At 45.3% G+C, this 18726-nt stretch overlaps 1 protein-coding gene across 1 annotated transcript; it reads left to right on the top strand.

The window, feature by feature from the left end:
- LOC109375858 (spermatogenesis-associated protein 31D1-like) lies at window positions 1-7164 on the top strand. Its single transcript, XM_019631371.1, is given in 12 exon segments — window positions 1-65; window positions 2832-2865; window positions 3428-3481; window positions 4022-4033; window positions 4035-4134; window positions 4137-4213; window positions 4630-4723; window positions 4726-4845; window positions 4848-5010; window positions 5261-5456; window positions 5966-6769; window positions 6772-7164. Coding segments are annotated over 12 exon segments (2112 nt in total).
- The last annotated feature ends 11562 nt before the right edge of the window (window positions 7165-18726 follow it).

Below are 18726 nucleotides of genomic sequence, written 5' to 3'. Positions count from 1 at the left end.
ATGGACAACACCAAGACTGACCCCTCATGTAAACTATGGGCTTTGAGTGATACTGATGTGTCCATGTAGGTTTATAGATTCTAGAAATGTCTCAGTCTGGCGCTGGATGGTGATAGTGGGGAAGTGTGTGTGTGTGTGTGTGTGTGTGTGTGTGTGTGTGTGTGTGTGTGTTGGTGGGAATGAGAGGGCATATGAGAACTTCCTGCTAAATTTTTCTATGAAACTAAAATGCTCTTAAAAATTAACTCTAAAGAAAGAATGAGAGTCCGAGGAGGAGGAAGGAGAAGGGAAAGGGGAAGACAGCCTCACAAGGCCCATCTCAGTGGCACCAACTCTGAAGTTTTTCATGGCCCCTCTTATCCTCTGTGTCCTGGCAAAAGAATTGCTCCTTTTTCTGTATTTGCACTATGTTTTTATTTCTACTTCTTTTACAGTTCCTATCACTTTACTATATTTGTATGCAGGTTTTATAGGAAAATATTATATTTATAGGGCCACAAGAATAATCAGGTGATTCTCCTAAGAATTAGATAGTCCTAGGTCCCACCCTGCCAGAGAGGAATAAAGTGATCAATAGCTTAGCACAATGTAACCTATCTCAACCTTTGGGGAGTATTATGGACTGAGTGTTTGTGTCTCCCCAAAATTCATATATTGAAAACCTAAACCCAATGTGACATTATTAGGAGTTGGGAACTTTAGAAAGTGATTTGTCATGAGTATGGAGCCCTTATGAATGGGATTAGGGCCTTTTAAAAAGAGATCCCAGGAAGCTTCCTCACCCTCGTTTTTTACAACAGGAAATGGTAGAAAAAAGACAGTTGTCTATGAGCTGGAAAGTGGGCCTCACCAAACACTGAATCTGCTGGTGCCTTAATTTGGACTTACTAGCATCCAGGACTGTGTGAAAAATTAATTGCTGTGTAAGCCCTCTGATCTATGGTATTTTTGTTATACCAGCCTGAACTTACAAAAACAGGGATTTGTACAGCTGTCAGGAAATTGCTGTAGACATCAGGGGCTGTCTGTATTTTACAGAGAGTAAGAAGAAGTGAGGTCAAAATACGAAAAAAAAAAAAAAGAGAAAGATTGAAATAAAAAGAGATGAGACTTTATTTTGAAACTACAGGATTGGTTTGTCAAAAGATATGTGTGTGTGTGTGTGTGTGTGTGTGTGTGTGTGTGAAGCATGTTCTGAAAGTATTTCAGCAGTTTAACCTTCACTAACTTCAGAGAAGAAAGTGCCACAGACTTACACCCCAGATCATTTGAAGGCTAATTTTTTACATTTATTTTGTAGTTAGTTCAGTTTTGTGTTAAATATTGAATTATTAATTTTAATTGAGTCAGCCTCTCTGATTAAAGAGAATAATGGCTAACTGAAATAAACTAAAATTTGCTATTAAAAATTCAGAGACCTAAGCGAAAAAACTTGAAGTTCTATGTCTGGGTTCATGTAAGGCAAAACATTCTATAGGAAAGATGGATTTGAGGACATATATGACCCTGAGTGTGAACGTCTGGGTACAAGCAACCATTCCAGGCAGCGTTTCAGACTTTCGAGGCAGCGGACGTGGTTAGCCCCAAGTCAAGGCCTCCACACAGTAAAGGGGTCCCCGGGTCATATCTGGGATACAGGTGGAACAAGCAGAACATTTCCTTAAGGTGAATATATGATGACAGATGGACTGGAAAATAGGCCGGCAGCGGAGGGCAGAGGGACCTAGGGGCCCAGGAGGATGCAGGGATCTGCTGGGCTGCTGGGTGGGGGAGGGGCTGTGTCACAGCCCTTTGTGACTCATCAATGGCCTGAGATGCAGACCTGGCAACCAAGTCAAGAGCCTGCACTCTCAGAGCTCAGTTGCCTCAGGCAGCTTGGCGATTCAATCACGGAATTCCCATGATGGAATGTGTTCGCATTTCTGAATAGCCTTATTGAAATCTGTGTGAGCTTCTGCTCAACATCTTTACAGGTTCTCCTCACTTGCCTGGGTGGGTTGTGTTCCCACCTTCTATTCTTGTACTACCTGCTGAAGATTCCATCTTTACCACCCGTCTGGGAAACCAAAAACATCCCAGACGTAAGGACCCCGAGGAGGCCCACCAGATTTTCTTTAGTGTTGTGTCCATTTCTAGTCCCACCTGTTATAATGAGCATGGCTGGCTCAGAGGAACAGCTGAGGTGGGGAGTCTGAGAGAACAGAACGTCCTTCTAGGAGAATAGGCTGGGCCGGGTTCGGGCTTCACCTGAGACTGTTTCCTTGGAAGCTCACAGATCATGTGGGTGTGGTAGAGGACTGATTCCAGGATCAAACCCCAAACTGTGATCACCTGGCCCCGGCCTGGGTTATTCAGAGAGTTTGGGATCTCTGCAAGAGAACCGAGATCCCCAGCACTTCATCAGGAGTCGTATTCCCATGTCAGGCATCACTCCACGAGCCTTCCTCTGTGGTGGGCTGCTCAGGAGAGCAGAGCTGAGCCTCTGAGAATCTCTGAGCAGAGACTGGAGCCTGAGCTCGGCCCCAGGTTACAGGAACCTGTCTGAGGGAGCAGAGATGCGACTGTTGGCCTCGGATTCTCCACCCTCCTTGAGCAGAGGACTTCCGACTGAGAATAGCAAGTGTGGGCCTCATAGACAAAATCCTTCATTGGGATTTTCAAAGAAGGGAAAATTGAAACCATTTTGAATCCATAAAAAATGGATCAAAGAAAGCAACACAAAGTTCTAGTAATTGAAATAGTCATGCTATTCTTGGCTCAAGAATGTCTGAGTTCCCTATGGAGAGAAGTGACAGAAATGATTCTCTTCTTTTCTCTCAGCAGTGGGGCAGAGCCAAGAGGAGAAGGAAAGGTGGGACATGGAAAGGTAATGTTCTGCCTGTTTCACCTGAGCTCTCCAAGGGTAACCCTTTCTGTCCTTTCCATGAGGTCTCAGGTCCATGGTCTCTGAGGACATTAGTTGCTAGATACAGCCTCTCTCAGAAAACAGGGCCATCAGAGGAGAGGCTCATGGGAAGGGAGACAGGCCCTGAGTCACTTCTCAGGTCCCCTGCTCTGCCATCCCTGGGCATGAGCAGTGATGGACCTGAGCAGGGGACATTGCCCAATCAATGCCAAGACTCAAACTTCTGTGTCTTGTCTTTGTTTAAGTGCTTTGACCTCTTGGGTGATGAGATCCCTCTCTGATGTAACCACTGACCTCTCTGTTTCACAGAGTTGTTCTGAATATAAAATGAGATCATGTTTGTGAAAATTTTACAAACGAAGCAACAGACACAATGGGAACTTTGTTCATATTACCATGGACCATTTCACATCATCGACTGATTCTTGGGGCTTTCCCAGTCTTACATCACAATGGTTTCCCAGAGAGGGACTCCTGCATAGTACCTATGCTTCTATTTCATCCCACATACCTCACTGTCCTGGTTTCCCAGGTTGGAGATATCACCGGAAGGCAGAAGAGGAGAAAAAGCGACTGATTTCTACCCACAAACGATGACTATTTTCACCCACTCTTCAGTGAATCCCTCTTTTGCATGTTCTATGCAATTCCAGGGACTCGGTGCAGCCTTCCATAGTCATGAGGTGGGGTAGCCATAGGAACAGCGATGGACATGAAGGCCTGGGGTGAGCGCTATTGAGTGTATTGTGACGTCAGGGATGTGGAGCAACGTGAAGGGCAGCAGGCTTCTTCCAGGTAGCCCCACCCTCACAGGGCCATTAGGTCCTCCTCTCTGTGTTCTGATCCTGGCTGTAGCTTTGTAACTCCTGTCCCTTGCAGCCCACTGCACCGGCATCATGCTACCATCCACTTTAGTCAACGGTTACTGCCAGACCCCTTCTGTCATGTGAGCAATAATGAACTGTTGAGGTCAATTGTCTACTGTTCCCTGAGACCTGAGAAGATGCTGCTCCCTCTGTGTCCCATTTGGCTCCCACAGTTTCTGTGATTGAGTCATTGTTCCCATCGAACCCCACCTACCCAGGGTTTCTGCCAGGATACCCTGTATGAACCCCTCTGCCTGAATCTTTTTCCAATATCACCCCCAATTCTCTCTCCTAATCCAATGACCCCCTTGTCTGACTTTCCTTCGCCCTCAACACTGGGTCACTCTTTGCCACCAGAGCCTTTCTTCCTTTGGAATCTGCATTCCCAGTGGACCATTCTCCACCCCAACCCCTTATCACCCCACAACATGGCACTCCAAGAGTGGATCGCTTCTCCAACCACAGGCCCTTTTGAATCTGAACACCATTTTTCTTAACCTCTCCTTTTCCCAAGGTATCAACCCCTTACCTGATTTGTCCCAGACAAAGAATCCCACTGGTTCACTGGCTTGTCATGAGGTACCACCAGTGCTGTCCACCTCACCACAACTGGGATACAACTCTACTGTGACTCACTCTAAATCAATTTCCATCCCATGGAAGTCTGATCCAGAGACCACCTCCAGATAGCCCTGGTGCATTGTCCACTCATGTCCCAACAGTCATGGGCATTGATCATTCCAGCCTGTCACTTGCAAGCCTTCCCTGGTGTAGACTAGTTCATGCCAAACACTTGTTCCCTTCCCCCTTGGCACAATGTGATTTCCAGCAAGAGTTTCTTGCCCTCATTCTTTACAGGCTTCTTTTGGGGGAGACCCAGCAGACAACCATGTAGGGTGTGGTCAGCTTCAGTTTCTGAACCCAGATCTTCTGGCATTCCCCGAGAGACAAGTCCAAAGAGGAGTCATTTCCTCAGGTGGAAGGGGGAGGGGAAGACAAATGGATCTTTCCCCAAACAACATAGGCCAGACTACCACCTCAATTCTTCAGGAGAACTTTTACCATCAACTCTGGTAGGCGTGGCTCGTTAGTCGCTCTTCCTCTCTGGAGAAACAAAGACAAACCAAAGGAACTGCATGTCCATCAGCAGCCCTCACATCCTAGGACCTGGCAGGATCAGTTGATGGAAAACTATATCCGGCTTTTCTGGGTTTTCCCATCTTTCCCCAGCGAGTCCTTGCTTTTTTCTGTCCATGTCTTGGGTGGCTATTCATCAATCTTTCCTTCCCATACCATCACAATTGCTCCCACCAGCCAACTATTCCTAGTACTTCTCAATGCCCTACCTCCATCCTTGCCTGGGGTCCAGCCACATCCCTTCCCTCAAGCCCTGCCCGAATCCCAGCTCCCACCTCTGTCAACTTCAACCACTGGTCCACCCACAATGCACACTCCCAAATGTAACATCTGCTCCTGTACCCCGGATTAGGATCTGTGGAGTTTCTATCCATCGCCCCCACAATAGAAGTTTGCCAACATCGGTAGGTGGGGACTATTTCTTGAATGCCTCCCAGGAGCTTCCCTTCCTTGGGTCCAGTGTGCAACAGATGCTGGAAGCCCATATGACAGAGTTTCAGTGGAGGATGCTGTCGGGCCTTCCCACCCAGGTCCTTGAGTCCACTGAAGTATTTACATGGATGGAGACCACAACCTTTTCCTTGTTACCTTCCAAATTCTCTCCATCAAACAATCTGATGTCTGAGGTGGACTCCAACTCTCGGGGCTACATGCCCCTTGGAGGAAGCTCTACTTGTCTTCATGGAGACAAAGTGGGACAGGCATGTTTTCCCTCTATCCTGTACAGTCTTCTCCCTGCCACCTCGCACTTGGGCAATGAAGGACAGGGAGCCCTGACTCCATCACCCTCTGATATCCACCATGGGTTTGCAGATGCTATTCAGAAAATAAGGGATGCAAGAGAAAATCTTCAGCCCGTCAGTCACAGCATCATAAGGAAAGCAAGTCACAGATGATTTCAGCACCCAAAGCATCCCCGCCAAAACCACCAAGCAGAGCGAGGGCCAGATGGGATGCGAAGGATAAGAGTGTACTATCCAGTAATACAGAAGAACTGCAACAGATAAAAAGATGGGGAACAGTTCAGGACCTGTCTTCCATTCCCTTGTCGGGGGAGTTGACCGGGGCTGAGGAGCTCAGTGTTCATCACTTCCAAAGTAGTGACATCCTGACAAGCAGCAAGCCGGGACTCTCCCATGGGATAACTGTGAATGAGGCCCAAGGCCAACCCAGGGACATGTCCATTGCCTCAGAGAGCTTAACTCACAAAGCCTCCCTGGCTCAGGCTCAGGGTGTCTCCAGTGTAAACGTGGGAGCTTCCCGGGGGCGGCCTGTCCATGTGGAAGACCGAGGAGTCAGTAGGGAGCAGCCGCAGGAACCTCGGGGCCCTAAGTGGGTCTTCAGGTGGAATCAGAAGATTACTCCACCAGGTAAAAGGTTTGTGAGTCCTCAAGGCCCCACATCAGACAGGCTTGGTGGAAGCGATCCAAGGTTGGGATCATCCCCACCTAGAAGGAACAATGTTCCTACTCAGGACATGGCATTAAAAGAGGTGCTTGGGAGCAAGTCTTCCCAGGCCATGGCACAGAAGGGGCAGCCTGCTCCTGAAAGACGATTTAGAAAACAAATGAGATGCTGTTGTCCTTGTCTTGCTATTGAGACAGAAGGCAAAAACCAAGAAATCTCCCAGGAAAAGGGCAGCCCCGTATCATCTGCACACAGCAGATGCCCAGATCAAGGTGGAGCTGCCTTTCCTGGGATGACCAGAGATCACAAAGTCAGGACAGGCATTGGGAGGTACCTGCGGGAGAAACTGGGGCGTCGGCATGCAGCAGATATCCCCTGCCCTCAAGACCCCCTTCCCTCCCCAGAGAATTCTGGGAAAGCTCAGCAGAAGGCAGAAGCACAGACCCAGGCAGGCCCCCCCCCCCCAAGGGGCCTCCTCTCAACTCCAGGGCTTCATGCTGTAAGGTGACAAATACAACTTCATGCCAAGAAGAAGCTGTCTTTTCTGGCAGGAGCTCTCCAAGTATTTCCCAAGTCAGACACAAGGACATTACATTTATGGAGCGGCTATTCAGTCAGAAGGACCCCGAATCTGGGCCTCATAGGGAGACTGGCCCATCCAAGTCCCACCTCAAGCCATCAAGCTGGCCAGGGGTCTCAGGCTACTCTCTCTCACCACTGCTGATGGCACAGCTTTCAGAGATATGTGTTTACTACTTTGACGCAAAAGCGGTCACCGTCATTGCAAGGGGAAATATTTCCCCACCCCCAAGTAATTCCTCCCTTGGGATGAATGTTGATTTTTCCTAATAAACTTTTCTTTAATAACAGTGCTGTTTTCGCTGTGCACTGTTTAGGGGGCATGGGTTTTGGGTCACTCAAGGCTTGTGCTTAGGGAAAGGAAGGAGTTAGTTCAGCCCTTACCTATTGCTCCCTGTGGCTTCTGAAAGGTGACCAGTCCCCTGCAGCTCTAGCTGAGAAATAGATAGCATGTCCCCCAAAAGCCCATTTAGTCCCTGGTGAAGTGTGAGGAGATGGGCTGTGCCTCCTGCCTCTTAGCCGAGTATCAGTGACCGTGTACCGCAGCCCACACCTTCTCCTCATGGATGCCGCATATCCTGTAGTGCGGTGGGGAGACGGGCCTTCTGCATCTGAAGAGGGTCGAGCACAGGTACATTTTCAGGAAGTATCAGTGAAGAAGAAACAGCGGCTTCATCATTATGGAGAAGTCAGTGATGAGGATCCCAAGGAGGGTGAATCCACTGTTCACAGGGTAGCTAGAAGCCATGAGATGCGAAATTTTCGTCCAAACCCTTGAAAGAATCACTTTCAATTTCTCCCTTTCTTTTTTCTTTCCTTTTATATGGAAAGAGATTTCCTTCCTCACCTCATAAAATAATAAACAATGAGAATATAAATGACCTTTCCTGAAATCTCCTTCCTGAGAAATAGATAAACCCTGGTCTTGATGGGCTCATGTGTCTTCACAATAATGCTTATGTGCCTCCACAGGAATGCTTTTGCAGCATCTCCTGTCCCTAGGCGGCACCCTACATCATTTCTTTTTTAAAATCTTGTTATTACAGAAATGGTTGAACATGCACAAGAGCAGATAGATCAATATATCTTCTCATGTACACTCACCCAACTTTTCAATTATCATCTGCATATGTGATACTACCTAGTTTTTACACTACTATAAAGTGAGAAAGCCCATCAAAGCATCTTTGACATTTCTCACCTGTGGAACACACTTATACACCATGGATATAAACAGTTTTGGTGAAGAAAAGGCATGGAGCTCCTCGATGCTTTGACAATCAGTCCTGTGCTACCTTTTACTCAACTCCAAGTGATCATTTGAGTGGTTTACCCTTCAAGGTCATCCAAGAAAAAACCTCACAGAGCAAGCCCAGTGCACAATATTGCTGTCCTTAATCACATAGTCACTATACTAACATGAAAAAAGGATAGAAGTCTATACATGTTGATAGGACTTGATATTGCATGTGTGTTCTCAAATATTTAGAAAAAAACTTTTCATGTCATACATTAAAATGAGCTATTGTATTTTGAGTTAAACACGTCCATAAATGCTATGAAAAGGAAAAGATGAGAAGATGCTCAACATCATTAGCCATAGGAAAATGCAAATCAGAACCATTGTGTGAAAGCTCACACACACACACGCACACACACACACACACACACACACACACACACACACACACATGGTTAGAATCTAAAAGAGTCTGATAAGTGTCACTGAGAATGAGGAGAAAGTAGAAAGCACATAAACTGTTGGTGGGAATGAAAACTGGTGCAGCCACTTGGCAAAACATCTGGTGCTCTCTGAAAATGTTGAACATAGAGTTACCATATGACCCAGCAATTCCACTTCTAAGTATATGTTCCAGAGAAATAAAAACATGTCCACATAAAACTGTACACCTACTTCATAGAGTTCAAAGATGGAAACAACCAAATGTCCATCAACTGATGAATGGGTAAATAAACATAGTATATCCATACAATGTGACATGTTTTGGCAATAAAAAATACTGATACATGCTACAATGTGGATGAAACTTGAAAACATTATGCTAAGCGAATGAAGCCAGTCACAGGTGAGCACCCATGATCCCATTCATATGAAATGTCCACATACGGAAATCTACAGAGACAAGGTAGATTAGTCATTGCCTAGGCCTGGGGAGAGAGGGAAGAGGTGGATGATAGCTAAACGTCATGAGGTTTCTTTTTGAAATCATGAATATTTTAACATTGACTCTGGTAATGGTAATCTGTGAATGTAAAACAAACATGGAATTATACACTTTTAATGGGAGAATTATGTGGTATGTGAAGCATAAATTCAATAAAGCTGTTAAAATGAGTGCAAGATTTAAAAAGAGTAAGTGCTTGAGAATAATAAGAAAGGGTGAGCATAGAACAAAAGACGTCAACATGTTTTGGGCAGATGGAAATCCGTGAGGAGTGGTAAGTGACTGGCAGAGCAGAGGAAGTGCTGACAAAGCATTTCACGACTCAGAACCCAGAAGATGGACAACCTGGCTGCACCAGGTAAGAAAGAAATCAGAGGTTCCATGCTGTAAACATCTTTAATTTAGTTTTGGTTTTATACCGTATATTTTTAAACAAACAAACGAACAAATAAAATTTGTGGAGGGGAGGGCTGCTCTCCAGCATTTTGTAAAACCCTGTGGCAAAGTTAGAATGCTCAGTGTGCAGAGGCTCCTAGGTTTCTTGCTGGGACAGAAGCCGAGACAACTGTTTTCAAGTTGCGTTGCACACTTCTGGGGTCTGGCTGTGGTGGCGAGGGTAGCTGTGGATTTCAAAGGCAGAAATCTCAAAGGTCAGGTAAAATTAAGAAAAAACAGTGAATGGTACATTTAAAAATGTATTTATTTCCCAATAAGTAAACTTGTGAAAAAGTTGTATGGATGGTAAAACCATAAACTGTATATCCAGGTTTATCTAATATTTTGACTCATTTACCATCTCCTGTCTCTCTCTCTCTGTTCCTCCCTCCTGCCCTCCCTCCTATGTCTCTCTATATAAACACACATACCCACGTATGAAAATTGCACATACATTCCTGAAAATTTGAGAATACATTTCATGCACTTTGTCCTGGAAGATTTCTTTGTATGTTTCTTAGGACAAGGCATAGCGTCCTCTATACAGTACAGTTATTCCCTTTAGTCAGTTTAAAATTTGTCATAAGACTTTTAACTAATCTCTTATTCATATACTATTTTTGGCAATATATTGAGTAATGTCCATAGTAACTTTTTTATAAGCGCCTGTTACAGGAGCTGTGTAGAATCGCATATTGCATTTAGTAATTCTGGGTTTTTAATCTCCTTTAAAGTGGATCAGTGTTTCAGCCTTTGTTTTTCATAACAAGGCCATTTTTGGAGAATATATTCAATGTGACATTTTAATACCTTTTCTCATCTGGAAATTTCTTGGTGGAGCTTATCATACTTAGACTTGATGTGTTTACTGTTGTCAGTCCTAGGGCTCATAGGGACACTCAGGACCAGACTTGGCATGAAAAAAAAACATACCAGAGAGGCAGAGATATGCGGAGGGATTTTTCTGAACAGGCACACCTCTGGCAGGCACAGGAGGGCCTGGAGAGGGGCTGGCCTTGAAGTGTCCCTTCCTACTGAGTGGGGACAACGGTGAAGCTGTGGAGGCTGGAGGAGAAGGCAAACAAGGGGCTGTCATTACTGGGGAACCTTCCTCATACGGGAGGGAAAGGATGGGGTGTCTGGGGCCACGACTAACTCATCAGGCTCATGGAGGGAATGCAGGCAAAGAAAGTGAGAAAATGACACAGGGCTTCAGTTGAGCCGTTTCTAAAGTAAATAATGAAGCAAAAGGGGTTATAACTGTCAAATGACTAGCTGGCACGGGGAGAGGAAACAAGTACATATACACCATCCACAGAAGTACTTTATTGTTTCAAAAGGTATGCAGGTCCAACAGAAATTATGGTGAAATGTTAGAAAGCAGATAGGAAAAAAATAAAACTTTCCATGGGAGAGTAACCATAAATGTGATACAAAAAAGTGAAAAGGTATTGCTAAATATAATTAAAATTGTGCTCATTAGAATTTATGCTAAAGAGAAGCCCACTGCCTACAAGATCAAAATAAGTTTGGTCCTGTGAGGTGTGGGCCAGCACAGCTACAATGTAAATGTTTCATGGAAGACAGGTTTGGGGAGAGAGAAGAAAGAGCAAACAGCAGGGCGGGATGGTGAATATGTGGAAGGGGCTGGAGAGCCTGAAAGGGACGTTGGGAGAAAAAGGATGACTAAAGATTTTACAGTCAATCGCCGTGGGTCCATGGGGCTGCCAGGTCCCCATCGCCCTCTTCGGCATCCTTTCTGTTCCTTGCTACAGGCCACTCTGCTCGCTCACGCTTTTTGGTGACTGTGGATTCTTTGGGGGAGATGTGGTGTTGGGGCTGCTGCTGACGATGTTCCTGGCTTCATGCAGGTAAAAACACATCACGTGTAAGTGGAAGCTGTAGTGAGGACAGAGTAGAATTTGGGAGTACAAATCCATGGGCACGGAAGGCTTTCCAAGAGTATGTGGGGTCCAAATGGAGAACACCAGGCAGTAAAAGGGTCTCAGGTATTATCTGGGTATCAGGCTGAATAAGTAGAAAATTTCACTGAGACAAATAAAATATATGGTATGGTGAATGGGTAGAGATGGACTTTGGCTGGAGGGATCAAAAGGGCTCTGGGGATATGGACCAATCTGCTGGGCTGGAGGATGGAGGGAAGGGATGGGGGTTCATCTCCCTTGAGGTGTCCCCTCCCCAACCCTCAAGAACCTTTGGTTCTGTGCCAAGCTCTATGACATGGGCCTGGAACTCTAGTCTAGATTGTGCACTCAGTGCACAGCAGCCTGATGCAGCAATGCCCTTCCCATGATGCACGCCACCTCCTTTGTCTGAGGAGCCTCACTGCACTGTGGCCCAGCTCCTGCTCAGCTCCCCAGGTATTCCCATCCTTGTCTTCCTGTGTGGGATGGGTTCCTCCTTCTGTCACTGAGCTACCTCAACAGGAATCCATGTTTCCCAGAACTTTGGAAACACAGACATCAATCAGGTAAGTAAACCAGAGTCCCTCAGAGATATTAAATCTTTCTTTCCAAATAGATGAATTCAGTGCTATCAATTTTTCTCTCAGCACTGCTTTAACTACATCTCACAAATTTTAAGTTGTATTTTTGTTTTCATTTAGGTAAAAATTCTTCCTTCTTTTGAGACTTCTTCCTTGACCTTTGTGTTTGTGATGTTATCTCAGCATTATACATTTTGGGACTTACCAGCTATCTATCTGAAATTGATTTCTAGTGTAATTCCATTGTAGTCTGAAAACATGCTTTGTATGATTTCTATTTTTTATATTTGTTGCAGTGTGTTTTGTGGCCTGGAGTGGTCTATCTTGGTGAATGTTCCATGTGAGTTAAGAAAGAATGTGAATCCTGTTGTTGGATGAAGTATTCTATCAATGTTCATGTGACTGATGATGCTGTTAAGGTCAACTATATCTTTGCTGATTTTCTCTCTGCTGAATGGGCCCCTTTCTGAGAGACGGTTGTTGAAGTTTCCAATCACAGTACATTCATCTATTTCTTCTTGCAGTTTTAGTAGAATTTACCTCCCATACTTGGACACTCTGTTGTTAGATGTGAAGGACTGCTGTGTCCTCTTGGATGATTGAGCCTTTGTTTTCTCTGTAATGCCCCTCTTTGTCACTGATAATTTTGCTTGTTCTGAAGTCTGCTTTGTCTGAAATTATCATAGTTACTTCTGTTTGCTTTTGATTATTATCAGCATGCTACATTTCTCTTTCTCCCTTACCTTTAATCTATCCGTATCTTTATATTTAGAGTGGGTGTTGTATAGAGAATACATAATTGGTTCTTGTTTTTATATCTAGTCTGGCAGTCTCTAACCTTTAATTGATGAATTTAGCCCATTCACATTTACTGATTTTTTTCATGTATTGGGATTCATATCCATCATGCCTGTAACTGTTTACTTTTCATTATATCGATTTCGTTTCTTTCCCTCTTATTGTGCCTTTTCAGGTTTTACACAAGCATTCCTATGATTCCATGTTCTATCTTCTCTTAGAATAGCAATTATTCTTCTTTAACAACCATTTTGGAAGCTAAAGTTCTTCCTATCCTACCTGCACTCTCCAAGAGCGACCATTGGTTGCTTTTCAATGAGATCCCAGGGTGATGGACTCTGAGGACATTTGTTGCTAAATACAGTCCCTCTCAGAAAACCAGAGCTTTAGAGGAGAGGCTCATGGGAAGGCACTCAGGCCCTGAGACACTCTCAGGTTCCCTGCTTTGGCTGTTGCTGGGAATGAAGCAGTGATAGACTTAGGCAGTGGGTGTTGCCCAAAGGGTGGCCCCGTGAGATGTCGAGACTCAGAACTTTGTTCTACTGACTTTGGAAATGTACTTTGGTTTCCTGGGACTCAGACTCCTCTTTGAGATAACGTCTTTGAGATTGACCAGTGTTCCTCACAGGGTGGTTTTTTTTTTTTTTTTTTTTTTTTTTTTTTTTAAAGCTGAGCCATCCTGCTACCTGTTGGCAGCTCAGCGGCTACTCAGCTCGGGCTGGCCTCACAGGGTGGTTTTTGAGAGTCACATGAGATAATACATATGAAGACCCAAAGTGAATGAGAAAGCAACATACGTCTGAGCCTATTATTATCATGGACCGTGTGACCTTGTAATCTTACTGTTAAGGCTTTCCAAGTCCAACCAACAAAGGGTACCTCTAAAGAACATTCTGATTAGGCTCTTGTAAGGTCACTTTGCTTCTACCTTCATCACTCTCCTGGTGTCCCAGGTTGGAGGACTTACCAGAATGAAGTAGAGGAGGGAAGGAAGGTGTTTTCTCTTTTGCATAGGTGACTAAACATGACTCCCTTGTTTCTATAACCCTCTCTTAGCACAGTGTATGAATTTCTAGGGCCTCAGTGAAGCCTGGGATGGACATGGGAGGGAAAAATCCCCAGAGACAGATTTTGAAAGTCTTTGGGAGAGGGATAAAAATGTATACTGTGAGATTAAGGCAGTAGGGGGATGTGAAAAGATGGTATGCAGTGTGAGGCTCTGCCTTTGCTAGACCTCCCAAGGTCCTGTATATTTATTGTGGTTTTGGCTGTAGCTTTGTACCTCCTGTCACCTGTGACCCCTTAGGCCAGCATTACAATATCATGCACTTTCATCAGCTGTTATGTCCAGAGCCATCATGTGAGTTGTGTAATAATGCAATTGCTGAGGTCAATCGGCTGCTGTTCCAGGAGACCCTGGGAGATGCTATTCCTTCTGTGTCCTCTTTGCCTACCACAGCTCCTGTGACTGAGTCATCGTTCACTCTGCCACCTGCCTTCTCAGTTGTCCCACCAAGAGAACCAATCCCCGACCTTCTTCCTGAGCCTTTCCTACCACCACTCCCAATTCCTTTTCCTGATCCAGTGGCCCCTTAGATGACTTCTTCCACCTTCACCACCTGCTCACTCTCTGCCACCAGAACTGTTTCCTACATTGAATCCAAATTCCCAGTGGACCATTTCCCACACCAAACCCTTGCCTTTGCCCCTCCAGCACCACATGAACTCATAGTGTGGATCCTATTGTCCAACCACAGGCCACTTTGTTCTCAATGTCACCTTTTCTCTTGATCCTCCCTCGTCCCAAGATATCAACTTCTTACCAGGTTTATAACAGACAACGAATCCCTCTGATTCATTTGCTTGTCATCACAGCCCACAAATGTCTATTTCATGACCACCATACTGCACTTTCACTGTGACTTAACCTAAGTCGATTTCCATCTAATTGAATCCTGCTCCAGAGGACTCATTTCCATGCAGTCCTGGTAGATTGTTCACTTATGTCTCAACAATCAGACGCACTGACCAGTTCAACCTGTCAATTTCAGACTTGTCCTGTTGGTAGGCCTTTGCCAAGAACATGCTCCTCCTCACATTATCACACTCTGACTTTCAGCAAGAGCACATTTCTCTCCACTTCCCAGAACCTCTCTTTGGGGAGATTCTATTATGGAGCACAAAGAGGCCAGTAGCCATTCTTTCTTTAGGCTTAACATCCAGGCACACTTGTAGAGACAAAGAAAAAAAGAGAATGGCTTTTCAGGTTTTAGAGAAGAAAGACAAGGACGAGGGACCTTTTTCAAAACATATGTGACAGAATACCAACAGACATTGGCATGAATTTCATTGCAGTCACTTGAGGTGCAGGATACCACAGCTCCCCAAACTCGCTGGAACATGAAGACGTACCAGAGCACACTGGCCAGCAATTCTTTTATGTGAAGATTCTGTGGGAAAACTTGCAGCAGACATATAGCCAGTTCTTCTGGGGTCTTCCTTCTTTACACAGTGAGTCCCTGGTGTCTACTGGCCTGGTTTTAGGAAGTAGCTCCCAACAAGAGTCTCACAGTGTCTTATTCAATGGAATCTGCAATGTCTTTGTGGGGAAAATGCAGCATCAAGGATCTCCACCAACTCCTCACTTCCATGTTCTTCCCCTACTCAATGTATGTCCTCAAACTTTGCCCTAAATCATGCCCCATCCCAATCTATCACTCAGGCCTAGCCACAGGCCCACCTTCATTCCTGACTCACAAGCCTTCCATCTTTTTCTCTATTCCAGACAAGTGACTGTGGTGTGTCCTCCCATAGAACCCAGGATGAGCTGGACTCTCACATCTTGACAGGATATAAACACCAGGAATGGCATGTGTTGCAGAAGCAACAGGAAAGTTTTGGGGGTTTAGTCCCTATTCCCCGAAGCTCTCAAGAGGCCACTTGTCCTCAGGCCCCCAACCTTCCATTGGTCAGCTGGTTATCCCAGGCCTGTGTCCCATCCCTCTTCCACCCTTCCTGGCCATCTTTATATCACCAGTGAACCACAGGAAAAAATGTAGCTCCATGTTCTAAGGAAGATAATCCCATGCTGCTGCCTTTATGCCTGCAGGAATCTAGACTCTCCAGCACTGATGGTGCCTTGAAGTAAATTAACAGAAACATCTTAGGAGAAAGGCAGTCGTGCTCACTTACAACTCTCTGTGCTTCAGGGCCAGAGTAGCCAGGACCTATCAAGACTGACTTGATTCTCCTAGGAAGGTCCCATGACAGCATCTCAACAAAATTTCAGCTATGGAAGGACTTGAGGAGGAATCTAGGAAGAGCCCAGAACCCAGTCTGCAAGAGTCTCAGAATGTTTCCTAGTGAAGGGTCTGAGGGTTTCCTCAGACACAAAAAGTAACTGTGTGTGTCACACTGAAGGATTTACGTAGGGAATAAATTATTAAATGTCTCAATGAATGACAGAGACCAGAATCAAGAGAAAACCTTTATTAGATTACATTTGAGGAAAGAGTTTTGGTAGATCACTATGCCTGGGATCTCTACAGGTGTGTGTTATTCATGGCTTGCTGGGGACAATACATAGCCTCCTTCTGGGAGTTTCCAAACCAATATGGAAAACACGAATGAAAAAACACAATGATAGGTGGACCCTACTGCCAGATTACTATTCTAGAACTTTCTTTTCCTGATTCCAACACCTGACGAGTGCTAGTAGCCCATATAATAAGGTTTCGGGGGGAGTCAGAAGTGGCACTTAGCTGTCAAGGTTGTTGAATCCATAAACTTCTATATATTGAGAGAAGCTAAAACAGGAATTCTTCCCTAATTTGAGTTTCTCTCCTCAGTCATTCATATTTCTGTGATAGAGTACAAAGCTGAGATTTCCAAGATCCTTGAGGGGAACTCTAACACTTCTCAGGCAAAGAAGGCACAAACAACAATTCTTTCCCTTAATTTGCTGGAGTGTCTCTCTGGGCTTCTTCATCTGTGGGCAGTGAAGGACAGGGGGCCCTGAAACTGTCCCGTGCTGAAATGGACCATTTGCAAAGGGTGTCCAGATACTTGAGCATGGCAGACAGACTTTTCAGGCCCTCACACAGCACCACAGACAAAGGGAGTAGGAATGAGGCTGCATTGGACAATAGATGCAGCCCAGAGGTGCCCACGAAGCAAGCGGTGGCTGGGGCTGCGGCTGCGGCTGGGGCTGGGGCGGGTCTGGGCTGAGCCAAGGGATGAGAATGTGAGTGTAGTGACAGAGCAGAAATGATTCAGGGCCAAAGGACAATGGAGAAGAATTTAGGACATTTTTGCATGTCCAACATGCCCAGGGAGATGATCAAGGCCGAGGAGCTGCGTGCCCTTAACTCACTATCATGTGACACCTGGACCACCAGGGAGTTGGGAAGCTCCAAATGACAAAGGAGAATGTGAGTAAAGTAGAATCTATTGTGACCACTGGATGTCCTTCACCAAAAATAATACTTCCACAAAATTTGAAACTATCAGACCTGAGAAACAGGTCCTTGGTTAGTTAAAGATTAAATTGGAGAGTGGAGAGCTAAGACAGGCACAAGGCTCTGCACTTGACATTCCCCTTCCTTCAGACAGCTTGGCTTCCATGGCCTCACTGACTCAGTGCCACAGTGATTCCAGTGGGGACACAGAAGCTTCCCAGGTGCCGCTTGTCCACTTGGAGGACAGCTGGGTCACTGCAGAGCTGAGGCAGGAGCTTTGGGTCTCTAATCATGTCTTATGGACCTGCCAGGATGACCATGTCACACCAGCTGCAAAGAGAATGAGACCTCTGGGCTCCAAAAAAGGAGAACGTGCAAGAAAGGATATGGAAGAGCCACATCTAATGACAGAAAGAAGAGCTATCACGTTGAGGACAGAGAATCGGAGAGCTTTGCCGTCTCCATCACAGAATGAACACTTTCCTCCTGATAGTTACTTCAGAAAAAAGATGAGGCAATTTTTTCACTGGAGCAGTTCTAGGAGAAAAACCAAGGCCAGGAAAGTCCCCACCGGAAAGCCCAGGAGCAGTCAACCTGTGCACAGCACCGAGACCCAGCTGAAAGTGCAGTTATCCTTGTAAGTTGTGGGTCTCCTGAAGCTCATGAACACATGCCAGCCAATGGAAAGATCCTAGAGGAGAAATGGGCCCATGGGTCTGGACTTGAGTCCTGGGAGGTAAGTCAGCAGAAGAAGAAACTGCCAGTCTAGGTAGAACTTGACAAGGGACATCCCTCTATCTATGAAGCTCTCTGTGGCCCGCAGCTAGAGGGAGGGGCAAGTCCCTAGTGCGGCATTCAAGAAGCCGTCTATGCTGACCACAGATGTCTTACAAATGTTGTAAGGAACAGAGTCAGAATCATACATCCCCAGAAATCTGTGGCCTTCAACGACCAGCAATTATGCAGAGTCCTCACCGTCGGGGAACCCTGTGGCCCACGAAAGACTCACCTGCATACATCAAGTATTCCAGGTCTCTCTGGCCATGCTCACCCCTGATGAAGACACTGTGTCCAGAGATTAGACTCCTCTGTTCAAACAGAAAACGCTTCCCTAGCACTTCCAGGAAGAAGACATTTTTCCAAAGAAATCACTCATTCCTTGTAGGGAAAACCTTGTAGTTAAGATAACTCATCCTCTATGAGAACAATCTTTCTTCTTTTTTTTTTAAATTTATTTTTATTTTTATTGTTAGTTTCAGGTGTACAGAACAATGCAATAGTTATCCTTTTCACCCTCACAGAGTAACAACCCCCCTCCCCCCATGTATTGCTCTCCCACCCCCGATATCATGCTTATCTATTACAATTCCATTGATTCTAATCCCCCTCTCTATTCCATGTCCTGAGATTAAATGTATATATAATTATAGTTGACATACAATCTTATTCA

The sequence above is a fragment of the Hipposideros armiger genome, unplaced genomic scaffold (genome assembly GCF_001890085.2).
Source record: "Hipposideros armiger isolate ML-2016 unplaced genomic scaffold, ASM189008v1 scaffold_995, whole genome shotgun sequence".
In the NCBI taxonomy this organism is placed as follows: domain Eukaryota; kingdom Metazoa; phylum Chordata; class Mammalia; order Chiroptera; family Hipposideridae; genus Hipposideros; species Hipposideros armiger.
This window is presented reverse-complemented; position numbering and strand designations above follow the sequence as displayed.